General features: G+C 35.6%; 5 protein-coding genes across 5 annotated transcripts in view; 3 read left to right on the top strand and 2 right to left on the bottom strand.

The window, feature by feature from the left end:
* Positions 1–182: 182 nt before the first annotated feature.
* On the bottom strand, positions 183–15,038 carry LOC115229603 (histone H4). Its single transcript, XM_029799931.2, has 2 exons — positions 15,034–15,038; positions 183–509 (listed from the first exon to the last, which is right to left on the bottom strand). Exon 2 carries the CDS (start codon positions 507–509, stop codon positions 198–200), a length of 312 nt encoding a protein of 103 aa, XP_029655791.1. The 5' UTR covers positions 15,034–15,038; the 3' UTR covers positions 183–197.
* On the top strand, positions 769–1,203 carry LOC115229602 (histone H3). Its single transcript, XM_029799930.2, has one exon. The coding sequence runs from the start codon at positions 769–771 to the stop codon at positions 1,177–1,179; it is 411 nt and encodes a 136-aa protein (XP_029655790.1). The 3' UTR covers positions 1,180–1,203.
* LOC115229604 (histone H2A-like) lies at positions 3,628–4,054 on the bottom strand. Its single transcript, XM_029799932.2, has one exon. It carries the CDS (start codon positions 4,031–4,033, stop codon positions 3,656–3,658), a length of 378 nt encoding a protein of 125 aa, XP_029655792.1. The 5' UTR covers positions 4,034–4,054; the 3' UTR covers positions 3,628–3,655.
* On the top strand, positions 4,293–4,688 carry LOC115229600 (histone H2B, gonadal-like). The gene has a single exon (XM_029799929.2). The coding sequence runs from the start codon at positions 4,296–4,298 to the stop codon at positions 4,671–4,673; it is 378 nt and encodes a 125-aa protein (XP_029655789.1). The 5' UTR covers positions 4,293–4,295; the 3' UTR covers positions 4,674–4,688.
* The window catches only part of LOC115229605 (glycerophosphodiester phosphodiesterase domain-containing protein 5-like), a 44,327-nt gene continuing 22,981 nt past the window's right edge, over positions 6,426–27,771 (top strand). Inside the window, exons 1-5 of the mRNA XM_036499270.1 lie at positions 6,426–6,680; positions 18,247–18,350; positions 20,908–21,004; positions 25,753–25,911; positions 27,393–27,486. Of these exons, the coding sequence (XP_036355163.1) occupies positions 6,426–6,680; positions 18,247–18,350; positions 20,908–21,004; positions 25,753–25,911; positions 27,393–27,486 (709 nt within the window). The remainder of the gene's footprint in view (positions 6,681–18,246; positions 18,351–20,907; positions 21,005–25,752; positions 25,912–27,392; positions 27,487–27,771) is intronic.

Genomic DNA, 27,771 nt, shown 5'->3' with positions numbered 1-27,771 from the left:
AGACACGCCATACGTAAAGAGCTGAGAGGCTCACTGAAAGAGATAAAAAATCCCTTTGAAAAGGAAGCTGAAATTCAAACATTTTGGTTTAAGCATATCGGAGAGGCGAGATGGCTTACATTAAGACATGAGTGGCCCTGAAAAGGGCCGGGATTTGTCGTTGTTCACGATCACAAAGTCACAAAAACTTCACCAGTTTAACCTCCGAATCCGTACAGAGTTCTGCCTTGTCTCTTGAGAGCATAGACCACATCCATAGCGGTGACAGTCTTCCTCTTGGCATGCTCGGTGTAGGTGACAGCATCACGAATGACGTTCTCCAAGAATACCTTCAACACACCACGGGTCTCTTCGTAGATCAAACCAGAGATACGTTTCACACCACCTCGACGAGCCAGACGACGGATGGCCGGTTTGGTGATACCCTGGATGTTATCTCTCAACACCTTCCTGTGACGCTTGGCGCCTCCTTTTCCCAAACCTTTTCCTCCTTTACCACGTCCAGACATCTTTCGAATATACAATTACTTATGAATTATAACAACAGATAGCTTCAGTAGCAATTATATATACATAGCACACTGACGTAGCAGAGAACATCTCAACTTAGCGATCACGTGCCTAAATCAGCGAATCACAGCAATGCGTTCAGCAGCAGCTGTTGTTTGGCGCTTAGTTTTGTTTGTAGATAAAAAGTTTCGCGCGCCACTGAGGTGTATATAAAACGTACCAGCTGTCGGCGCCTTATTGACGAAATTTGACATCAAAATGGCTCGTACAAAGCAGACAGCACGTAAATCTACCGGAGGAAAGGCTCCTCGTAAACAACTCGCCACTAAGGCTGCCAGGAAGAGTGCCCCAGCCACTGGCGGTGTGAAAAAACCCCATCGTTACAGGCCTGGTACCGTAGCTCTGCGAGAGATCAGACGTTACCAGAAATCCACTGAACTTCTTATCAGAAAACTTCCCTTCCAACGTCTTGTTCGTGAGATCGCTCAGGATTTCAAGACCGATCTTCGTTTCCAGAGCTCTGCCGTAATGGCTTTACAGGAGGCCAGCGAGGCTTACTTGGTCGGTCTTTTCGAGGATACCAACTTGTGCGCTATCCACGCCAAGCGAGTGACCATCATGCCCAAGGACATTCAGCTTGCCCGCCGTATCCGTGGTGAGAGAGCCTAAGTTGAAAATGATGAAGTTAATACTTTTCCCCAACGGCCCTTTTCAGGGCCTCTAAATTTTTTCGTAAAGTTCTGCTAACCCTTAAGATGGTGGTATGTTTTCGTGTTCTCGTATCGTGAATTGTTTATTCGAAATGTCATTGATACTTTGTTCTGCATTAGATATTTTGGATCTTTTCGGTTTGAACGGTAGTTTTTAACATAATTTCTAGGTAACTAAAAAATTTTAAACTTCGTATACTGGTAGAATGTGTTTATAAAACATTTTTCTCTTGGCTTTATTGAGAAGATTCCTTAGTTTGTAAAATTTTTTTTTCTGCAATTTCAACCAATCACTGGCGTCTATTGAGGTAAAAATTCGTTCGTTTAAGAAACAGATTGGGTTTATTTACATTTCTGAAGAAAAAGATACCCTTTCCCCTAACCCTAAATCAGATTGAAATGCAATAGATCGATACTAGGGTCATAATTATGGGTGACAATTTCATGACACCGCTAGAAAAAACTACCGTTCGAACCGAAAAGATCCGATATTTGATTATTTTTTTCGTGGCTAATGTTCGTCCCTCGTGAATTTACTTCTGTTGTGACTAGCGAAGCTTTAAACTAATTCCAATTTATTTTGCACTACGTACTTTAACTATGAGAAGCCTTTTCGTTTAGAAAAAAAATGTAAATATTTTCAAACGAAAAGGTGTGTGAGTTAAGGGCAATTTAGCTATTGTTTCTAGCACAGGTGTATTGATGTTTTTCCGTAACTTTCTTCCCATAAGCACATAAGGAAGTAGCACACGCGTGGTACATTGCTGGCATGGTCTTCGAAGTTATGGGGTGGATCGCAAACGAACCGGGGGAGATTTGGCTGTTATTTCTAGCACTTCCCATGACCGTTTCATTGACACATACACATGTATTTCAAAATTTGGTTGAAAGAAATCCCAGTTTAATTAGGTTTTAAAAAATGTGTAGAAAACGAATATGAAAAATTTGTGCAAACGGGGTGGGTGGGGAGAACTTCGGAAAGTTCTCACGATCCGATTTTTCCCTCAAACTTTCAGGAAAATAGGTATCTTTTAATGAAAGTTTATACAACTGTTTTTTTCAAACGGCATAGCTACGGATTATAAAGAAATTTGTACGAGAAAAGTTTTTACAATTCTTGTTTTGACGGGTTTTTCCAATTGCTTTTCATCACAGCCGTGGAAATTTTCAATTTTTTTCTTACAGCATAAACGTGTTTATGGGGTGAAAAATATTGAAAAGCATACATGCGTGAGGGAGAGAAACGACGAGGATTGTTTTGGGACGTGCTAGAAACGATAGCCAAATCACACTTTTTCCTCTGAAAATATTTAATTTTTATCTTTTACCGAGAGGTATTTAAAAGCAAAATAAATAAAGACCGGAAGGCGGAAATTTAAAAATATAACTTGTGCGGTCTTCCTGATCCGAAACTGTTCTCCCTACCCACTGGAAAAGATTTCCTCAATTCTTTAAAATTGTAATCTGTGGTTTGAAAGGTATTTGTATAAACTTTCATGAAAAGACACCAATCTTTCCTGAGAGTTATGAAGGAAAAATCGGATCGTGTGGATTTCTCGAAAGCCATCTCCCTCGTTCGTTTGCCCAAATTGTTAGAACTTGACTTTTGTTTACATTGATCAATAATTTTTAGGTAAATTTCGATACATCTACTGTTAAAATTTTGAAAATCCAATTCTTTCACCCCCATCCATTATTTATAATGTTAATATATCGGAGAGGTCAATGCTGCGAGTCATCCAACACTTATAAGGGACATGGGGTACTACTAGCGAAAAGTGGTCCCGGTGCGAACACTCGCGCTAGCTAGTCGATCCTACGACGACTAACCCTAGTTTACTCTCTTGTTTCAAGTCGAGCAAATCGACCCCGGGACTTATTTTTTGTAAGCCCAGTACTTATTCTATCGATATCTTTTGCCGAACCGCTAAGTGACGTAAACACACCAGCATGTGCTAGGGACACACACACACATATATACGACAGACTTCTTTCAGTGGTCGGCCCGGGGCTATAGCAGAAGACACTTGCCCAAGATGCCACGCAGTGGGACTGAACCCGGAACCATGTGGTTGGTTAGCAAGCTACTTTACCACACAGCCACTCCTGCGCCTATGTTTGTTTATAAAAATAATTTACTTTATTACATTGTTTTAAAAAATTATTTTGCGCTTTATTTACTTTGTTCGAAAATATATTTTCTTTGATATGTATTCAGATACAAACATACGCTCAAGTCGTTGTACGATCGACTACTTACAACCAGCTAGTGTGGATGTATTTTCTTAGATGTTTCAATCATCTTGCGCCTACAAAAATACCCATGTATAACTTAAAAAGAATCGCAAATAAAACCGGCAAGGAGACTATTTACAGAAAATGAGGGGCCCTGAAAAGGACCGTTGAACGAAGGCAAACGCCATCAGCGAAAGCGCTTACTTGGAAGGCTTCTGGGTCTTCTTGGGGAGAAGAACAGCCTGGATATTGGGGAGAACACCACCTTGGGCGATGGTCACTCCGGACAAAAGTTTGTTCAACTCCTCGTCGTTACGGATGGCCAACTGCAAGTGACGGGGAATAATTCTCGATTTCTTGTTGTCTCTGGCAGCATTTCCTGCCAATTCCAACACTTCGGCTGCCAAATATTCCATAACAGCGGCCAAGTAGACTGGGGCTCCGGCACCAACACGTTGGGCATAGTTTCCCTTACGAAGAAGACGGTGGATACGACCGACAGGGAACTGAAGTCCAGCACGGGATGAACGGGTCTTGCTCTTTCCCTTCACTTTACCTCCTTTACCACGTCCAGACATTTTTTAGAAGTTAGATACTAGTTTGCAACAAAACGGCGATTAAATGATATAGAGCTTTTCTCCTTTAAATACTGCCTCATCGGCTCCAGCAGTCGATGAGCAGTTAAAAAATATGCGGGCCATTGTCACGTGACACAGTTGTCAAATTCGACCAATGAAAATGAACGGCGCGAATTTACAAAAATGTTCATCTGCTGAGCCTACTTGACAGCTATAAATAGAGTAGAATCAGAGTAAGCAACATCGATTCGCAAGTGACATCATGCCACCAGCACCAGCTACCGCTTCGAAAGGAGCCAAGAAGGCTTCCAAGGCCAAATCTTCACGTCCCGCCGGAGACAAGAAGCGCAAGAAGAAGAGGAAGGAAAGTTATTCCATCTACATCTACAAAGTAATGAAACAAGTCCACCCCGACACTGGCATCTCCAGCAAAGCTATGTCCATCATGAACAGTTTTGTCAACGATTTGTTCGAAAGAATAGCTTCTGAAGCCAGCCGTTTGGCTCACTACAACAAACGTTCGACCATCAGTAGCCGTGAGGTACAGACTGCTGTCCGTCTGCTTCTCCCTGGTGAGTTGGCTAAGCACGCCGTCTCTGAAGGTACCAAGGCTGTTACCAAATACACCAGCAGCAAGTAAACCTTGCGTTTCTCGAAAAACGGTCCTTTTAAGGGCCACCTATATTTTCATGATTTCCAACTTTCGATTTTCTATTGATCTGCGATTTTAGTGCGTTACGAAAAAGCCCTATTCGTGTGTCGCTAAGTGGTCCCGGTGCGCGCATCCGCGCTAGGTAGTCGATGCTTCAACTAAGTAAATTTATTTTTTATAAACTAACTAAAGATAGGGTTAGGGTTCAAATTTTTTTGTTCGAAAAATATTTAATTTGTAAAAATTATACATCGTTTTTAACAGAATTACTTCGAAAAATGCTTAATTTTTCTGTTTGTTCGCAAGTACGGGGCATAGTCTGGGCAGGGGTATATTCTAGGCTGGCTGTCTGGGTAGGGATATATTCTGGGCTGTTACATCGGCTCATGCGCTTTTGTTTTCACCATACATTTACGAATTCCTATATTTTCGACATACTTATCGTCGGTTCATTCTTAATTTTACCGTTTATGTTTATATTAAGCATCGATAAGTGGGGCCCTAATCTTGTGTGTGTGTGTATAGAATTCATATAAAATAAGAGGTATTCATCATAGGGCTGCCTTACGTTAGAAGGAACAGTTCAAACCAGTAATTTCGAAGGGAGTGAAAAACTATCTGATGTGACGTATGGCAGATTTTTCCAGGGACCAGTAATATTAATTTATACCAGAAACAATATATATATTGAATATAATAAAACTTGACAATTTTTTTTATCTTGTATTTATTTTGTAAACAAATATTACATCATTACATAAGCATTTTATAATGTTTCTTTCTTTTTTGGAAACTCGCCCTGGACCGTGGACCACCACTTTGAGTAGCAATGGAGTAAGCGACAAATATGGTATGGTAGTGGGATAGTAACATTAATTCAGAGATACATGCGTGTGTGTACTTTCAATCTCTTTCTGTCTCTCTCTCTCTCACACACAAATTTCTAGACAAGTATTGGACATCGTTTAAACCGAAATTATCCGGAAATAACCGAAGTATTCCGTTTCTGCCATTTGTGAACAGTTCATAAAGAAGTTATCGCCTGCTAAATTCTTAGTTCACTTTTCTTTTTGTCTCTGTCTGTTTCACTTTGTCTTTCTCCCTCTGTTAGTCTCTCTCTCTCTCTCTCTCTCTCTCATACACACACTCACAAACTTCTAGACAAGTATTGGACAACGTTTAAACCGAAATTATCCAGAAATAACCGAAGTATTCCGTTTCTTCCATTTGTGAAAAGTTGATAAAGAAGTTATCGTCTGCTAAATACTTTGTTCACTTTTCTTTCCATGAAGACGACGTTTCAAGTCAACATTGAAGGTGAAGTAGCTTATTAATTTCGTTTTTATTATTTACAAAATTATAATCACTCATTCATCTATTGCAAAGATTGAAAGATAGGTTTCTAAAGGGGATTTTGCTATCATTTAGAATCTTATCCCTTTTGGTGTTGTAATTTTCCGTCACGTTCTCTTCATAGAACTATCTAAAGTCTGAACTGAAGATAAAGTCCCTTACTGAATTCATTGAAAAATATTCAACAATTACATTAATTTATTAATTCAGTCTTTTAATAAAGTCATGGGTGATGTTAACTGTATGGCCAGAGCTGTGTCACTCTTGCTCAAAAACAACAGGAATTACCAAATTCTTTGGGAAGACTCCGTACGATACATATGCAATAATTGGAAATAATTTCGTTCTTTTATTCCTAATAGTAAAATGCAGTAATACCAAACGTACATGAGTAGGGATGGAACATACGGTGGTAATGCTGAATTAGCTGCCATTAGTGAATTGTACAATGTTGCAAGTATTCAAAAAGTTACAGAAAGGAAGGTTTTAGTATTATATAATGGCGAACTTGATAACGGCCACTACGATGCTCTCTTTCCCATTAACGATCATAAGCATGAAAGAAATGTAGAAGGAAATGAAACATCACAAGACAGTGAAAAAGACAAAAGAATGAGAATTCAAACACTTAAAAAAATGATCGTAAAAAAAAAAAACCATCGGAAAGTTAGGTTGCAAAAAATGACAGAATATGAGAGGAGGACAAGAGAAAAAGATAGGGAAATAAGATTGCAGAGAAAGAAGGGAAATTATAGAAATAAAAAAAATTACAAGAAAATAAAAAAGACGAAGAAATACGACTGCAGAAAAGGAGAGAAAAAGGTAGAATAAATAAACAACAAAACTGAAAATGACCAAAAAGGAGAAAGCTTTTCAGAGAAAATCAGCAGAAAAAGTATAGACTTTCAATTGGAAGGTGTAGCCGTGATCGTAATTTTGCATCTGAAAGAATTGTCTCTCTTGGCTCTATGTTCAAAACATGTGAAAAGTGTGGGACAAGGAATCATTAGGTAAGTGTTGTTCTAAATGTGAAGTCCATTTATCAATAAATGAGCCTCCAGAACTTATAAAACATTTTCTTTTGGGCACCACTTCAGAATAAAGATATTCAAGGAGTGGCTGAGTGGTAAGTAGCTTGCTTACCAACCACATGGTTCTGGGTTCAGTCCCACTGTGTGGCACCTTGGGCAAGTGTCTTCTACTGTAGCCTCAGGCCAACCAAAGCCTAGTGAGTGGATTTGGTAGATGGAAACTGAAAGAAGCCCTTCATATATATATATATATATATATATATATATATACAAGGGTTGGACAAAATAATGGAAACCCCTTAAAATTTCAAACAAATTTATTTTAATATGGGGTAGGACCGCACTTTGGCAGTAATTACAGCTTGAATTCTATGAGGTATGGACTCGTACAAAGTTTGAATTGTTTCCAAAGGAATTTTTGTCCATTCTTCAGCTAAAATAGTCTCCAGTTCTTGTAGTGATGATGGTGAAGCATATTGACTCCTTACTTGTTTTTCTAAAATATTCAATAATATTGAGATCTGGGGACTGTGCTGGCCAGATAAGATGTTCAACTTGTGCCAGTTCTGCAACCAAAGGAAAATTTGATGAGATAAAATGCTTAAATAGTTTTGACTATTAATTCTGCCATGAAGGGAAACCATTGTGCCCCAGATTATCACAGATACTCTTTTAACAGTTGGAAGAAGGCAATCTGGGTCAAATGATTCTTTTGGCTGTCTCCACACGTATACTCAGCCAGTGGTTGGAAATAAGGTAAAGGATGACTCATCTGAGAAAATAGCATTCTACAACAGCTCTTGGGACCAATTCTGTAGGTTTTTACCCCACTCTAAACGCTTTGCAACATTTGTTTTGAAAGTAGTGGTTTTCTGATTGCAGCCCTCCTGTGAAATCCTGCTTTGTGCAGCTCCCGGCGAACAACTTTTGTGGAAACTGGGTTCTGAAGATGGTCATTAAACTCTGTAGTAATTTTAGGAGCTGTACTTTTGTGATCCTTTCTAACAATTCACATAAGAGTTCACCGTTCCCTATCTGAAAGTTTTAGTTTTCTTCTGGAGTTTTGTTTTGACAAGGAGGTTTTTTCCTCTTTCTCAAGGGTTGTCATTACTTTTGAGACAGTATTTTTTGATACACCAAACATTTTGGCTGTTTTTGTTACACTAGTGCCTGCCACACAAGCACCAACAATTTGACCTCTTTGAAAGTCCAATAGATCTGTCATTTTAATGAATTTTAATTACCTTTTTCTGATGATATCTGAAAAGAAACAGCAATTTTAACAAAACATATTAAGCAACACTAATAATAAATCAAAAAAACATAAAAACAAGCTTTTGACAGTTTTATAAATATTTCAAAATTGTGATGCTATGATGCTAGGTGTTTCCCTTATTTTGTTCAACCCCTATATGTATATGTGCGCTTGTGTGCCTGTGTTTGTCCCCCACCATTGCTTGACCACTGATGCTTGTGTGTTTACATCCCCGTAAGTTAGCAGTTTGGCAAAAAAATCGATAGAATAAGTACTAGGCTTACAAAGAATAAGATTTGTTCGACTAAAAGCAGTGCTCCTGCATGGCTGCAGTCAAATGACTGAAACAAGTAAAAGAATAAAAGAAATACAATTATGTTTTTCAAATGACGTCATTTGGGGCAAAAATTACTAGGGAATGTAGGTTTATGCCGACTTTTACAGTGCAAAGAGAAATTTATCACAGAATTGGTTCTCTTAAGCCTTTACAGAATAAAGATCCACGATTTTTACCAATATATTTTATAGGTGACATTCAAAAGAAAGCACAGTGTCGCAACAAGAATTCTCCAGGTACAAAATTAGAACTTATTTTTAAGCTGCAAGAAATGTTTCACGCAAAGAATTCTTATGTGAGAAGTTTTCAGTATACTTTAAAACAGGGGTTCCTAACCAGGGTCCACTGAAACTTTAAGGGGTAAAAAACTAATTTGTGGGTCCATATATAAATTTTGCTTACAAGGAGATGTATCTGTATATATTGAAATTTTCAAGATTTGTATTTGGAATTTATGTTGTGAATACTATGAAATTGTTTCATTGTTAGTTTTTACTAACCTACATGTGCATATATGGGGTCGACATATGATAAGATAGCTCATAGGGGATCCACAAGCAAAATAAAATATTTTCTTTTAAGGTTTAAAATTTAATGGTACTAAAAAAAAAAAAGAAACAAAGAGAATTAAGACAAATAATTAGAAATAGGAAACGGGATACTTATGTGTTTCTAGAGTGAAATGCCTAGTTTCATACATTTTGGCTGTTGCATGCTGATTGCCAATAACGGTGCCATCAACATCCAGTTATGCAAAGACAGCAATAATTGTGTTTGTAATATTGCAATCGCTGTATGCACATCTTTGGAGAAGAATGGGTGCTGCTTCATTTAGTCACTTGTTTTAAAAAAAAAACACCATCAAAGTAATTTATCAAAACATTTGGAAAGAAAGTTTCGTTAAGCCAAAACTTTATTTTAAATTTGAAATTTAAAATTGATTTTAGAAATTATTCATAATTATAGCAATGATAGATATTTCAGTTCTTGTCACTGACATAAAATACATTTTGCAAAAGAGAAAAAAAAAGAAAAAAATTACTTATTTGTTATTTGCAATGGAAGCAGTATTACTTCAAATTAGTGATTTATATATCATACTTAAAGTATATTTATTGCTGAAAGCTTTCTAAACTGTGATATTTATCTTGAGAAAATATCTCTTAGACATATAGTGTCAATGAGCACTGAAATATAACAGCAGCAGGCAAAAGTTGTCCAGCTGTGGCATCACCTGCTGCTGGTATATATGTTTTTTTTTTCTTTTTGAGACTATGACATGTTTATAAGAGATGGTAAGCAGAAGGAGCAAGGTCTGGGAAATAATGCAGTTGAACAATTTTCTCCCAGCTAAGTTCCTTGATCTTCAGTGATGTGATCTTTGAGGTGTGGGTGTTTTGCTTTGTCCTAATGAAACAACACTCCCTCTCGGTTCACTAAAGCGGGACTTTTTTTCTTCAAAGCAGCATGCAAACGCTCTAATTGCTGACAGTAGATTTGAGCATTGATTGTTGCATTAGTTGGTAACAACTCAAAGTGGATGCCTCCTTTGGAATCCTACCAAACAGAGAGAAGAGCCTTCTTCACATGGAGTTTCCATTCTGGTTGTGGTTGGGCCCTTTTCCTCCTCACCAAGCCAATGTCTAGGACTCTTAATATTTTGGTAGTGGATCCATTTTTCATCACCGGTCACCTCTCTGTCCCACGAGAATGAAGAGAAGAGCTGAAGTCCGCTCAGTATTTGCAGTTGGCTTCAGACACTTCATTGAGCACCCATCTTCCTAAGCTCTTGAAGATGGCGGTGAATAGTTGTATGATATGAATGAAGCTTGCTTGCCAATTATTCAACTGAAACTGTGTGATCTTTTTCAAGTTCTTCTAAAATGAGCTAGTCATCAAACTCAATTGGACGTTCTGTTCTGGTCTCATCTTCATGCCTGAAATTTCCAAATCCGAATTTTACAAAACATCTTCTGCAAGTTCTTTTATTCATGAACTCCTGTCTATAAGCTGGGTGAATATTTTGAGTTGTTTCAGTTGCAGAGTTCCCTTTTGTAAACTCATAATGTATTATATGCCTCAAAGAACTCTGATTAATGAAATTTCAATTAGGTTATTCTGAAAAATGAAATTTAATTAGTTGAAATATGTCCAAATACATATAAATGTTACTTGATGTCATTAGACATTCTAAAATACTGTTAAAGCGTTTAGAAATTGACAATAAAGAAGTCCAGACATTACTTATGGAATGACCTGATAATTGCAGTCTGTTCCTCTAGATAGGGAAGAGACACCTGTAAATGCAAAAATTAGATAATTAATGAAAATAACTGAAAATTGGTAATCTGGAAAGGGGTTTTTGAAATAGCCTGTGTTTTATGTAGTTGCAGGTGCGGCTGTGTAGTAAGAAAATTCTTCCTAGCCTCATAATTCTCAGTTCAATCCCTCTGTGTGACACCTTGGGCAAGTGTCTTCTACTATAGTCCAACCAAAGCCTTGTGAGGGGATTCGGTAGACAGAAACTGAAAGATGTCCATCATATATATGTATGCATGTATATATCTATGTGTGCATGTTTTTGTATTTGCCTCGTCACCACAACTTGAGAATGAGTCTTGGTTTGTTTATGTCCCTCTAACTTAGCAGTGCAGTTAAGAGTGACTGATAGAGTAAAGTCCAGGCTTAAAAATAAGTGCTGGCAATTGATTTATTCAAGAAAACCCACAGGGCAGTGCCACTGTATGGCGGCAGTCTGGTGACTGAAACAAGTATAAGAATAAAAGAATATATACACATACACAAAAGAAAGAGAGTAGCACTCAACACATTTAGTTGGATTTACTTGTATTTAATAACAGCTTGACTCAGTCCTACATGCCTTTATTTCATGAGCGCATTGAACACATGCCCAGAGACACTACTTCTGACAATCTGAGATGAATGTATTCTTCAAACCCTTGAAACTAAAACTGTGAGTGTATATATATATAATATATTTGTGTGTGTGTGTGTGTGTATGAACTGTAGATGGCAATATCAGACACTTATCAATGATAACGTATAAATGTTTTAAATTTGTGAGAATAAAAGTTTGGATGGTGCATTTTACATGCCACCAGCACAGGAGCCAGTCAGAAGGCATTGGCATTGACCATGTTTGGATGATGCATTTTATGTGTTACCAGAGTGGGAGCCAGTCATGGGGCACTAGCCACAGCTACGATTTTGGTATTACTTGACTGAACAGGTCTTCTCAATCATATCATTATCACTCTGCATTTTTAAAAAATTAACTGAAACAAAGACTGTATTTCAACAGAAATTTGATAACAAAAAGGTAAATACATAAATAAAACAGGTTCTGTGAGCATTTGCTGGATGTCCATAAAAACATCCAAGAAGTCCTCAAAAACTTGTAGTCTAGCACTAACTTGCTCAGTCACTCAGCTGATCACCTCTCAGATTGTGCAGTTCTCCAACACTGGGTAGAATGAGACTTGCAAATACACAGTGTCTCCAAGTCTCATTATACCCCGCAAAACACCTTCTTCAGCATGGTTTCTTTGGCACCTTAGGGTCTGAATTTACATCTCAGCTTCCTTTAATTCTGCCTTCTACTTTCAAACCCCTTCATCCTTAAAATACGAAGAAAAAAGAAACAAAACAATGCTCTTGTGTGATGTGTATTTATTTGTGCTGTGTTGCTTATGTCTGTCTATATGTATATATATATATGTGTGTGTGTGTCCATGTATTGTATGGTTAGCTATTTTGAATGCAGTTGTATGCATGTACTTCACATATTGTACACGCTGTGTGCAGCATGTAGTTGGATTTTGTTTATAATCTATTTTATTATATTGGCCTTCTAATTCCCCCACATCCACCACCCACATCCTGTCACAGATTACTATATATTTCTTTCCATCCCTACTGACCTCCACTCTAGACACTATTAATTTTCTTTACAATTCTGCTAACTCCTTACTGTCATAAATTATTTTACAGTTCTTGGACCCTCCTTATTAAACTCAGTTCTTTGCATGTTTCCTCTTCCATTCCTTTTCTCCCTCCTTAGTATTGTCCACCTCTTCTCTTTGTTAGGAGTTCTTAATAGTATCTACCACCTCACTTGATCTGGTCCTCACCACCTCCCTCATTTTTTGATATTTATTTCATCCTCTATAATTTACCTTGCTCATAGCTCATAGCACCTGTCACCAGCTTTTCCCCCTCTCTTCCTACATTGCTGCTCGTTCCTGACATCATACTATCATTTTATTCCATTTTTCATTCGCAATTTTGTGACCAAAGCGATTACACTTTTATATATTTTCTCTGCAGAAAGAAGGGCAAGTGTTTGAACTTAAACTCTTTTACTCCTCACAGAAAATCTATTCATTGAACTCTTCCATGAAATCTAGGAATTAATCTTTACCTATGCAGACAAATACTAATTTCCCTGGATTCCATATTGTACCATGTGTAAATGATTCTAAACTTTGTTTGCCATTTTATCAAAGTATTAGTTCAGCTTCATTTTGATATTTTTCTTGTTGAGATTTTAAAAATCTCGATACTTTTAGTGTGATTATTTTTAATTCATAGTATGTATATATGATCAAAATATACTTTAAATCCATCGGTGGAACAAACTGGAAAATTATCCAAATCTTTGTAGCCCATTGTCTGTATTATAGTGTATTGTTGTACCATTCAAAACTTTTTATTCTTTACAAACAATACACAATGCTTCAAGCAAACTACAGTACTCTCCTATTTTATCATAGTAATAATCATTATTATTGTTTGGTGAGCACTATGTGTCTATAGGGGAATTAGCCTATCATTCCTTTTATTCCCAATTCCTGAAAGTACTTCATTCACTAATGCTTATTCATTAGGGAGAGAATTTTAAATTATACTTAAATCATCATTATAATTCTATGTATAATCAATGAATATTGAAAGAAAGATATTTAAATTCATGCTGAAAGCTCTTATCTTATTAAAATGAAAATATAAAGCTAATCTGTCAGTGTTGCCATCTAAACTTGGTGCCAGTTAACTACAGCTGAAATAGTTGGTAAATAGTTATAGCTAGTATTCAAACTTCTGACAAATAGTTATAAGGATTAACTCTTCTTCTTCTTGGTTTTGTGTTTGCTAATATACTTGTTTACTACAGAATGTAATCCATCCATTGTTCCTTTAAATGAAGGGGTAATTACAGGAATAATGGTATACATTAGGGACACATATTTCCTGTTATTAAGTGCTAAAATATAAATAAACTTTCAAAAGTCTAGTTTCCTAGTTGTGATCTGCACATTAATATAATGGCATGACTTTTACAGTGTTGAGGTTGTCAGTTTTCCTGCTATCTTAATGCTTTTGTTACTGTATTTATTTTGAGAAGCTCTGTGTTCCTTTGAATTACTTTAAATATAACAAAGAATTTAGTAAAATAACTTAGTTATCATTAAGCTAGTGTTAGGAACATAAATTGTGACTAAATTTTGGTGGAAGATTTTAATTCAAAATTTATGAAAACAAGACATTTGTACTCAGTGTCAGAGCCGGCTTCAGCCAGTCGATAATGAAAGGGTTAAAGTCTCCACTCACAAATCTTTTCTAAAGCTTTGGATGTGTTTTTTTTCTTTGATATTGTTTGTATATTTTTGTTGCCTTTCTGTTTAGTTCTTTTGAAGCAGATGCTAACTTGAGAAACTGTACATGTGAACACTTTTCTCATTTAATAGCCTAATCTTAAAGCAGTCTTTATAAGACGGTATCAATTCAGCCTGAGGATGATATCAGAGAGAAGTTGATGTATCTAACAGCATTGCATCAAGCAGTCTTTGGATAAAATAACCGACAAAGTTCTCTTTTCTTTGTTTTTATCAGTGTTAAGTGTAATACACTAGTCCTGTCTGAATTCTAATAAACAGCCGAAAAACTAATTTATAATGTCTGCAGAAGAGAAGCCATCAGAACTGCCAGCATCCTCCATGGCAAAGCATCATCAGCTGACGACGGTAAGATGCCAATGAATATTTTGGATATTTGTAAACTTCTGTCTTTACTGAGATGTCATATTTTTCCCTTCTTACTTATGAATGTTACTTTTTGGTAATATTTCAGTTTTTCTTTTTTATCTTTTTAGAAGCTTCCTTTTCTATTTTGCTATTTTTGTATTGCTTTTCTTTTACTTTTTGTTCAGTTGAAACTTTTGTTTTCTTTTATTTTTGTTGGGGTATATTCTTGAATATTCTATAATTTTTCTTTTATAAACTCCAACGTCTGGCAACTGACTTGGCAGACACCCATAAAATTATAAACCATCTTACTGACAATAACTCTGAGCACCTTTTCAAATTCCACCTGTCTAACACCTGTGGACATGTTTACAAAGTCAGAAAACAGCATAGCTCCAATGACTTTCGGAAACATTTTTTCACGCTAAGAGTTGCTGAAGTATGGAACAAACTGCTGGCATTAGTTGTTAGTTGTCAGAGCACTGCATCCTTCAAACCTTACATGCTTCCTGAGATTTGCCAACACTACACCTGATTTTCTCCCCTCCATACAAACGCAAGCATGTATCTGATTCATACACTGTTGACTTTTCAAACATTTGTACATTACTACATATGCTTTATAAACAATTTTGACAAGTTGTAGTACACTTGAGCACTGTATACAATAATTTCATTATTATAATTATAATTATTATTATTATTATTAAATATAAGCATCATTCAAATTTCAGTCCTTATTTTATCATTATGTAACACGAGTTTTGAAGTTTGTATAAGATCTTTATTCAGTATTTCCGTTAGGAGGCAATTAGTTTTAAACACCGTATTTTTTATAATAGTTTCATTTGTTAATGAAATTATGGAGTGAAGGTTTAAGCATAATCAAAATTCTATTGAAATTCTAATTTTTCAATGTAATAAAATTTGTAAAATATGCATTCATAATAGCCATTGTTTTGATACTCGTTAATATTATACATACATAGAAAGATATATACATATATATATCTATAAAAACTTACTTGCTAATACAAATTTGGCGTGTGCTGTGTTCCATTGCATGATAAATGAAAAAAATATATAAACAAGTGGCATAACTTTATTTACATTTGATAGATATTTGTCCTCATCTTGTTTGTTGTTAACACAATGTTTTAACTGATACACCCTCCAGCCTTCATCAGGTGTCTTGGGGAAATTTTGAACCTAGGTTCTCATTCCTAAGGTATTTTTCGATGTTGTTGTTGTTATTGTTGTTTTTCTTGTCTTGTTTTTGTCTTTTATGTTGTGTCATGTAATTTTATGTAGCTTTACATTAGCCCTTGCGGCCAATAAAAGAGATATTAATAATATTTATTATTACTTTCATAGTTGTTATTGCATTGTTTTTATACAAGCTGTTCCTAGTCACACACACAGAGACAGCAAGTAACAGCTAGTTAGACATCTTACTGTAGGTATTATTTATGAGTGGCAATCATATATTGTAGAGAAAGGAATTATTATTATTATTATTATTATTATTATTATTATTATCAGGCGGTGAGAATCGTTAGCACACTGGATGAAATGCTTAGCGGTATTTCACCTGTTGCTATGTTCTGAGTTCAAATTCTGCCGAGGTTGGGTTCATTTTTAGTGTTCTCATTTGTGAGGGCAGTTGAGTTTATTTCAGATATTTTCATTTTAAAAATCATCTCTGGCTAATTGTTGAGAGGATGTTAGTGTTGCCTTGGCAAAAAAGGTAGTATGGTGGACCCGTTTGAAAGGGCTAAAGACAAACACTTTCTTCTTTGGCCAAACTCTCATCAACTTTTTCAAGTTTCACTTGAAAAGGAAGTTGAGGGTGGAGAGGGAAGTTCTGCCTTGTAGTAAGTTTGTTGGAAGGTGGGTGAATATCGGAAGAATGTCCAGTGTGAAAGGACCAATTCTGAGCATGCACCTGTAAAATGAGAATCAAAGGAGTAGGGCTCTTGCCTTGTTGTTCAGGTACCCGTGGCTTTTGTGGGTTTTTCCACAAGGACCTTAAAATGCCTCCCCTATTGGGAGTTTTAATTTGTTCAATTTTTATTGTTATTACATTGTGTATATATGGAAAACCCATTGAATCGTCTTTTTTTTGTCTTTTATGTCGTTGTATGTCAATTAATATTTTGTATGTGAGCCCTTGTGGCTAGTAAAAGAGTAAATCGTTGTCGTCATCGTCATTGTTGTTGTTGTTATTATTATTATAAAGATGGTAAAGTGGCAGAATCGTTTGCATGCTGAACAAAATGCTTAGTGGCATTTTGTCTGCCTTCATGTCCTGAGTTAATATTCTGCTGAGGTCAGTTTTGTCTTTTACCTTTTTAAGGTTGATAAAATAAATGCCAGTTGAGTACTGGGAAGTCTATATAATCAACTAGCCCTCCACCCAAATTTCAGACTCACTCTTCTATTAATTTTTTATCCATTTGAATTTCAAAATTCTCTCCCTTACTCTTCTTGATAAGATTTGTCATTACTGTTAAGGACATTCTTCTCAAATATTCTTTTTTGCTCACTACAGTGTGATAACTTTTATCTATTAACTTTATGCTTTTTTCAGTTAAATTTTACTTGATATAAGAAAGTAATTTTCTCCCTATACTTCCCTTTGTCCTGCAGCCAAAAACATACGGATTGCTCTCTTGATAATTCTGTCAATCCTTCAAAGCAAAAGTTTATTCTTGATTAGTTTTGTCTTAGCAGAATTAGAAGAAGGGTAGCCAAAATGCTGTATGATATTCAGTTGCATCTCTATACTTTCGGTGCTCAAATTTTACTGAGGCTAACTTTGTCTTTCTTTCTTTCAGGTTTTATAAAATAAACTAGCAGATAAGTACTGCAGTTGATTTAAGTGATGATAACCTTTCCTCCAAAATATGAGGCCTTCTGTCAATGTTAGAAATGAATATATTATAAAATCAATAGAATGAAATGCCTTGTAGTAATTATTATATTTACCCATATAATTTGCACTATTTTATACTAGAAAACCTAGGGTCCTATTTATATGAGGGGCAAAGCTAAAACTAATACTCTATGCAACCTTTGTACCAAGGTTTAACACAAAATTAGGGGTGCAATTTGCACACATGTAAGTAACATAGTTATGCTTCTTTACATTTTGAGCCTAAATCTCACTGAGAGTAAATATGTCTTTCATCATTCAGGATTTGATAAAACAATTTCCTTACAACCACTGGGGTTGAAATGATGGTCTGTTCCTTCCTCCAAAATGTGTGGCCATGTGCCTGTTATAAATCAATATAATAAAATCAATTTTCTTTCCTTCTGAAATGATTTACATTTGTTGTTGTTGTTGTTTAGAAGAAAGTTATCCCATGCATGTTATTAGTTCCTGCCTATGATTTTTAAAAATATTTTAATATAATTAATTTAATATTGTTTCTGTAATTGTTTTATTGTAAAGAGTAAAATTTCAGTCAGCTTCCAATTTTGTGCTGTTACCATTCATTTAAGTACTAATCACAATGTTATTATTTTGTCTTTGTTGCAGAAAGACTTAATCATACTAGTAATTCTCCTGATTACTTTTATTTATATGACTTTCTACTTGTACTTCTGGCTTGTGCTTGATAATTATTCAGATGATTTTAATTGGTGAGTATCAAATTTGTTTCCAATTATATTAGAGGAAGTGTGTGTGTGTGTGTGTGTATGATAGGCTTCTTTCAGTTTCCACCCTAAGCTATAGTAGAAGATACTTGTCCAAGGTGTCACACAGTAAGACTGAACCCGGAACCATGATGTTGGGAAGCAAGCTTTGTACCACACAGCCATGCCTGCCTCTCTATATGTGCTTGTGCGTGTGCATGCGCGCATGCACACATGTGTGTGTTGTTGAAGCAAGTGCCTAGCATTGAGAAAGCTCAACAAAGATGAAATGTGTTTGTAGTTCTGGTGAGTCACTGCAGTGATGATATTCATCTCAGTCCTATATAAGTTGTGATTTTAATGCAATAATTCATACCTTCTAACAGTGTATATACATTTTGTATGATACACAGATGGCAATTTTAATGTACTTTTTTAATATATATTTAGATATCTAATATATTTTATATATTTCTTGTTTTAGTTTTGAAAGACTGATTTAAAATTGGAGCACTGAATATGCTAACCATTAAGCCACATGCCTCAGTGTTTGGTCCTTACCATGATCATTATCAATGACATGATAACAACATAATGTATGCTTGTTGATGTAAACCCACCAAGATCAATAAAAGGTCTTTATTTCACTTCATAAATAGTAAACTTACCTTTTACCAATTTCAGTCATTGGACTGTGGCTATTCTGGAGCACCAGCTTGAAGAGTTTGCTTCTCATTACTTGTTTTTTTAATCTGGTACTTATTCTGTTGGTCTTTTTTGCCAAACTGCTACATTAAAGAGTCCTGTATGAGAACAACAACAAAAAATAAGTATGAATATAACCACTATTGTCAACAATATTATGATGATGAAGCACTACATTAAATACCCTTCAGTATTTAATTTTGTCCATCTGTGGATATTAATTTTGACTTTTATCCCAAGTGAAATATAATAATTTTTGCAGAATTCTCAGCATTATACAATTGTCAGGGCTCATCATCATTTTCCCAATTTTTCCTTTTCTTTTTCCTCTTTATTGATATTATCATCATCATCATCATCATCATCATCATTTAAGGTCCATGTTCCTGGGCAGTATGTCAGAATCTGATTGGTCCAAGGACTGCATTGTGCTCCAATATTTGCTTAGCTTGACTTTTATAGCTGGATGCCCTTCCTAAAACCAACCACTTTACAGCATGTACTGGATGCTTTTTACATGTCACCAGCTTTATTGGGGTCATCATGCAGCTTGCAAGACTATGAACCCTGGGGGATGGGAGAGTGGTTTTATATTAGGAGATAAAGGGTTAAAGTATGAGAGGGTGTGCAGAGCAGTTTCTTGTTTTGAATGAACTATACTGGTCGTTGCCAGTGCTGCTGGACTGGCTCCTGTGCAGGTGGCATGTAAAAAACACCATTTGAGCGTGGCCGTTGCCAGTACCACCTGACTGGCTCTCGTGCCAGTGGCATGTAAAAGCACCCACTACACTCTCAGAATGGTTGGTGTTAGGAAGGGCATCCAGCTGGATTACAACAAAAAACAATTTGAAGTACAGATCAAAAGAATAGATCATATTTCTATATTTTCTGAGCTAAACTCACAAGGGAAACTTACACATCTGATATTGTTTAAGGAAATGTAAATTAGGCTGAAATATTTCAAAATATGAATTTACTACTCAGGAAATATTTTTGATTTATATATTAGGTGCAGACATGTGTCTTGGGTTCAGTCCCACTGTGCAGCACCTTGGGCAAGTGTCTATAGCTCTGAGCCAACCAAAGTCTTGTAAGTGGATTTGGTTGACAGAAACTGAAAGAAGCCCACCATATGTGTGTGTACCCTTGCCAAGCATCAGCATTGCACGAATAATTTTGTTAATTTCCAGTCTTCTATGAAATAACATGTCTGGCCATAGGAAATATTACCTAGCCTAGAAGCAGGTGAGAGCTAACCACAGGAAGGGCATCTGTTAGTAGAAAATCTTCCTCAATAAATTCTGTCTGACCCATCCAAGCACACATTGGCTCTCTGGATTTGTTTCTCTTCTCATTACAAAGGTTCAAAACAAACATTAACAGTATTAGTTTCATTGCTATAAAACAGTGGTTATCAAGCATTTTTTATCTATAGACCCTTTTCATTCCTATTTTATTCAGATGGGCCCTCATAATCATTTGAAGTTTTAAAAATCTTATATTTTTATAATTAAATAATATTAAGAATTATATTAAAAAATTGTTGAAATATTTTGTTTATTGTAGAAGTATAATCTATTTATTACACATAATTTTAGCAACAAAATCTTATGTAGACCCCCCAAGGGTCATGTGGACCCCACTTGAGTACCACTGATCTATAATAGAAGGACCTGTGAAGGCCAGGGACACTGCCCTTTCCACCACACTCAACAATTAAAAACACAAACAAAAGCCAAAACAAAACAAACCACAAGATTATTTTCATTTCTAGTCCCACCCATGCTAGCATGGAACATGGACGTTAAATGGTGATGATAATGATGATTTAATAAGTTTTCATTTATTGCTTTTCCAGGTATTTTACAGTAAAGTTTAAACTGAAATATTTACCATGGTATACAATGATACTGTGCAGAATAGGGATTGGGTCTGGGTATCTTGCAATTTTAGTGGTAAGTTGCTTTCACTTTTACATTATTTTTCCAGTTCACAGAAATAACAACAAAAAAATATAATTTAGCTATGTTAGATCACTGGATTTAGAGTACATGATACAACATTTTTACTCATGATATATCTATGTATGTTTCCTTCAGTTTGTGTTTAATTTTTAGTTTTATTTTGTGTACTGCATTATAATGAACTGTAATGACTCCTTGCTGTAGATGTATGGTCAATTGATGAGAAAGGGTTGTAATGTAACAATTTGTGTAATGAAGTTTACAATGTAAACGTCTACTTACCAGACCAAATGTGAAAATGTAAATACATCTTTAACCATAATGAACATTAAAGGGCTGATGCATATTGCCAGCTTTATGATATTAAACAGACAATAGAGAAATCTTCTGTCCTGGATAAGTAACATTTCTAGATAATTTGATATCTATTCCCAACATATAAATGAACTTTGATAATGTACAATAAAACATTCTATTCTGAAACACGGCAAAAACACTTGAAACAGACTTATGATGAAACAGACAACAGAGAAATCTTCTCTCCTGGATAAGTAACATTTCTAGATAATTTGGTATCTATTCCCAACATCTAAATGAACTTTGATAATGACCAATAAAACATTCTACTCTGAAACACTGCAAAACCTCTTGAAACAGACTCAACCCACTCATAGCTCATGTCATGTACACACTGCCATTTCACTTCTATAAGTACCAGAGGAGAAGTCATAGAACTAATACAGTCAACCTTAGTATAGTACTAGTACTTAGTAGTTTCTACTTGCATTTAAGTGAACTGGGCATTTCAGAGTTAAGTCTCTCTGTCAGCCATGCAGCACATTGTTAATGATTGTTTATGGACTACTGTCATTTTTTGTTGAGGTAAATTATATGTAGCTGGATGCTTTTGCAATCACCAACCCTCAACTGTATCAAAGCAAGGTAAAATTTCCTTTAATTCTTCAAACAACATATGGACTGGACATGTTTTCATAGAAGATTGCAAACTAATGATATCACTTGTATGATGATGATGATGTTTGTGGCCAACAATTTGCCCACAAAGCTTTGGTCAGCTCAGAACTATAGTTGGAGAACGCTGACCTGAAGTGCCATGAAACCAAAATCACATGGTTGGGAAGTGAACTTCTCAATCATATCGCCATGAAAATAAATACACACACAAACATGTGTGTGTGTAACCACATGTCCCAGTTGTTATGGTGTTGTACACGATTGCAAAATTGTGATTTTGATTCTTGGACCAGTGGTGCATTGTGTTCTTGAGCAAAACACATCATTTCATGTTGCTCCAGTCCACTCAGCTGTAAATGTGTAATCCTGCAGTGGACTAGTGTCCCATTCAGGTGGAATGTTGGCTTGCCCACCTGGCCAGTGGGGTGGCATCATTCGTAAGCTACAACAGTCCAAGGAAGCACATTGTAATCAACAATGTATAACAAAATCCAACATTCATGTCATTACAGTGATTATACACACACACACACACACACTTTATTTGTAGGTTAACAAGGCTGCCAGTGAAGAGATTTTCACAGTTGTTAAAGTGAACCACATGGAAGTGTTGGTACTTATCTCCATTTTGGAACAAATATGAGGATCTCTTCACATGAAACAATTGGTATCTTTGTTAACTCATAAATGAAAAAAATTCATCCACCAACGCATGGTTGAGCACTCATTCTCAATATTCAATATAAGCATAGGAGTCTCTGGGATGACAGGGGACTGAGACTCCTGGAGGTTTGCTGTGCTTGAGAAGACACATCAAGCTAAGCAAAATTGTGGCTGTCCTTGCATACAGGTATGAATGCTGCATCCCTCTCTAGCTGTACATTCCTAGTCACATAGGCTTATAGGTGCTAGTCCCATGTAAAAAGCACCTATACTGGTACTATGTAAATGCACTTGTGCTGGAGCTACATAAAAGCACTCCAAACACTCTATAAAGTGATTGGCATTAGGAAGGATATCTAGCTGTAAGAAACCATGACAAAATAGCCTTGGAGCCTTGTGCAGCTCTTCAGCTGGCCAGCTCCTATCAAACGGTCCTACACATGCCAGCATGGAAAACGGATGTTAAATGATGATAATGAAATATATATATATGTTCTGTGCAGCCAATACAAGCATGGAAAAGATGTACAAATGCACAAATTTTATTGTTCAAACTAATTAAAAATACAAAACAAAATGAAAAAGTTTTATCGCTAGAGATGGAATTATTTTTAATCTCAGTGTAGCGATGTGTTTTATTTTTATGAATCTTGTTCACAACCTTCTTCCAAATGTGTTTTAATATCATGGAGAAGGAAGAAAGATAGACCATTGTTTATTGTAATGCTATGACTTTTTATAATCTCAATATACAGTCAAGTCCAAGGTCAGATCAAGATAGAAATTCATTTATACAGTGGTTACAGTCATAGCATTTTTTAAATTCAGTATCTTTACCTAAACCTAGGCCTTGAAGATTATTAAATTGTCTTTGTTACAAGTTGAAGTTCTCATAATTTTCAGCAACATTACTTTCCTCTTAGAGGCTAATATGAAGTAAATGTATTGCTGTCTTTGTATGTTATGACAGCAGAATGTGACAAAACTTGCCTCTGTAAACAATGCTTTCAAATAGATATATGTTATCAAATATTTATTGTGCCAACATTGCATAGCAACAAGATATAGACTATATAATCAGCTGCTGCTTCAAAGTGTCAGAAGGATGTTATCTTTCCCATAAAACATGATGTTATTACAAAAGACAGTATATATAATATACAATATACAATGTTAATTCATCCAGAAGAACTGGTTTGGTTAGAAGTGACTATCATCTCGCAATAATATAAAATACATTGATACTTTTAAACAAATGAAATATTGATGAAACAATAAGCTGGTTGATCATGTTTTATATCTTTCACTTGCAATGACACGTCATTATTCGGGGGGGGGGGGGGTATAAAGCCATGATCTTACTGTAGTGTTTTAAAATATCAAACAGCGAAAAAAGATGGTACTCTCTTTAGTTGCTTCTTAACATTATTACCTATTTGTTTTTAATGATGATTCAGACATTTGAAGAGTATAAAAAGGGTATTTATAACATTTATTTTGAGGTTAGATATTTGAAGCAGAAATTTGAAACAGAAGTGACAAAGAGGTCCATTGGTTGGGTACAAACCACATATGTATTTTTTGGTAAATGATATATGATGGCTATGCTACATCTAGCAAGTTGAGTGACCATGTATAGGTTCCCTCTTTGGTTTGTAACAGATATACAAGTGTGTGTGTGTGTGTGTACATATAGATAGATAGATAGATAGATAGATAGATAGATATACATACATATATATATATATATATAAAGTGAGATTGCAGCCATGGCCAGTGCCAGTGTTGCATGTCTGGCCCATTTGAAAAGTACGCTTGATGCGTCAGGTGATATGATATGCTTGAGAAAACCTGTTGAGTCAAGTAAAATGAAAATCGTAGCTGTGGCCAGTGGCCCCTGACTGGCTCCCATTTCAGTGGCATGCAAAATTCATCATCCACACATGGTAGATGCCAGTGCACCCTGACTGTCTCCCATGCCAGTAGCACATAAAAAGTACAATCTGAATGTGGTCGATGCTAGTGTCCCCTGACCTACTCCCATGCTGGTGGCTTGTAGAAAGTACCATCTGAACATGGCTGATGCCAGTGCCCCCTGACTGGCTCCCATGCTGGCAGTACGTAAAAAGCACTATCCAAACAGGATTGATACCAGGCCTGCCTAACTGGCTCCTGTACTAGTGGCATGTAGAAAGCACCCACTACACTCTTGGAGTGGTTGGCATTTGGAAGGGCATCCACCTATAGAAACATTGCTACATTAGATTGGAGCCTGGTGCAGCCATTGGATTTCCAGACCTCAATCAAACTGTCAAACCCATGCCAGCATGGAAAACGGACGTTATACGATGATGATGATGATGATGATAATTGGAGGTAAAAGAAATATTTATAACAATATATTGATTCATTGTATGTCAACAGGAAGATCTGCATTGATATTGACATCATCTAAAATATTTAACAGTGTAAAGTCTATGTATGAGAAGAAATGTCATGATGCATCAGTTTTTTCCTGATTCACACTGAATTCTAAAGTGCTTGTAATATTGGTGTGTGTGTGTGTGTGTGTGTGTGTATATATATATATATATATATATATATATATATATATATATATATATAGGTGTGTGTTTGCATGGAGATTGTGTGTATGTGTATACATATACATATATATATATATATATATATATATATATATATATATATATATATATATATATATTACACTGGAGCAAGCACATAATGTGAAATAAGGCGGAAAAAAGAGTACTCAAATACCAGAGGTAGAGTATATGCTTTATTTAAATAAAGTATATATATATATATATATTATATATGGACATGTCTGTGTACTTAAGAAGTTCACTTCCTAACTATATGGTTCAGGTTCAGCTACTCTGTGTGGCAGCAAATTAAGGACCCTAATACCAAACAGATCTCATTAAGTTGTCATTTGGAATTATGCACGAATAAATTATTTTTTAATTCCTCCATTTTATAAACTTTATGATTATAATTCCCCTTTAATCCATTTTTACCTCATGCTGTAACTTAAGATTATTTCAATGCTTCCATCCATTTTATGCTATCATTAACAGGGTCTATCAATATATCGTATTTCTATGGGACATGAAGTACATATACATCCATTCCATGTAGTGATGATAATCATCAATTTTTTGAGTTGCATTGGCTACACAATTGCCTTGAATACTTTCTGGCCATCTGTGTGGGCAATGCTGAAACTATCATTTCAAGTAAGTCTCTGTTATATTTGAAACATTTTCCTCCAAATTTTGTCAATGATTAGAAAATGTGTAATAGAAAACATTAAGCAATGTTATTTTCTTGTGACTATTATTAGTCTCTTTCAGAATTACATTCTTATAGCCTTGGGTTGACCAAAGCCTTGTGAGTGAATTTAGTAGATGGAACCTGAAAGAAACCCATCATGCATGCATGCGTGTGTGTGTCTGTTTGTCCACCACTACCACCTGACATTCAGTGTTGGTGTGTTTATGTGTATCTGTAACTTAACACTTTGGCATAAAACACTGATACAATAAGTATCACACTTAAAAAAGAAAATAAAGAATATACTGGAGTTGATTCACTCAACTAAAATACTTTAAGGTAGTTGCCCAGTATGGCTACATTCTACTGAGTGGAATTAGTAATTGAAAAAAGATAATATGTCTGTGTTTATCATAATTTCTCCTACTATTGCTCTGTATATCATTACTAGTTATACTACTCAGTATTGTAGCAGTTTAACCATTATACTGGAAGCAAACTGGATGATGTTAAAGTACATAGAGCTCTAAACCCAACAGTAGAAGTCATACTTCTGTTTGTACAGGCAGCAAATTGGCAAAATTGTTTCAGTGTTAGATAGAATGCCTCATGGTATATATTCCAGTTCAAATCCCAGTGAAGTCAACTTTTGAGTGATTGATTAGTTTAAGTGTTAGAGTATTGAACTAAATGCCTTGCAGTATCAGTTCTGGATTTGTGCATTCTGAGTTGAAATTTTCATTGTTCCTATTGTCACTATGTTCCACAAAAAAGGTGATACTTCTGTCAGGAATTGTAGCTGATAGATAATATTAGCAAAGTGAAAAAAAACAATGGAAATATAGTCTATAGAATCAATTCTAAGATCAAATTGTCACAATTATGAAAGGAAAGTCTTTACAAAGCAGTATAGTGGATACTTTTTTGACATAGATATCATATGGAGTATCAGTTGTGGCTGTAGGCACAGATGTAGCTGCATAATATGAAGTTTGTTTCCTGACCACATGGTTTCAGATTTAGCCCCACTGTGTGACACCTTGGGCAAGTATCTCCTACAATGACCTTGTGAATGGATTTGGCAGAGAGAAACTGAAAGAATCCCACTGAGTGTGCATCTGTGTGTATGCGCATGTGTGTGTGTGGACAACATTTTGTCCTTGGCATCATGTGATAGTTGGAAACAAGTGGCACCATCATACAAGCAATATCATTCTTTTCCAATCTTCTGTGGAAATATGTGTAGTCATGGAGAAATACTACCTTACTTAGAAACGGATCGAAATTGGCAATATGAAGGACATCTAGCACTAGAAAGCTTGCCTTAACAAATTGCATCTAACCCATGCAAGCATGGAAAAGTAGATGTTAAAACAATGATGATGAATTTACTATTACGGTTATTATTTTTTAGTTGAGTTATTTTCTTTGATTATTTTTCCAGATAGTCGGTCCATTTATTCATGTTGGTCTGATTGTGATCTTTACTATCCTCACTTGGATACTGATAAGACAGTGGTACATCTTAGACCGATTCCGTAAGTATATTTTGCCATTTCAAAAATCATTGTCAGATATATACAAATTATTTCTGAAAAAGTTGCTAAAGAAAACAGACTTATTAAATTCTATCTCAAATACAATGACATTTTTCATTTTCCTAATTTTCTGCTATTCCTACATTGTTAGTGTAGCATAAATGGTATTTGATTCACCTGTCTATATTCCTAAGTTCGAATCTCACTGAGGTCAACTTTCTCTTCCATCCTTCTGGAGGGGTTAATAAAATAAACTCTGAGTACATTGTAGGGGTTTGACAGGGT

Source organism: Octopus sinensis, unplaced genomic scaffold (assembly GCF_006345805.1).
Source record: "Octopus sinensis unplaced genomic scaffold, ASM634580v1 Contig13158, whole genome shotgun sequence".
Classification (NCBI taxonomy): Eukaryota; Metazoa; Mollusca; class Cephalopoda; order Octopoda; family Octopodidae; genus Octopus; species Octopus sinensis.
Note: the sequence above shows the minus strand (reverse complement) of the source record. Positions and strands in the feature narration are given on the sequence as shown.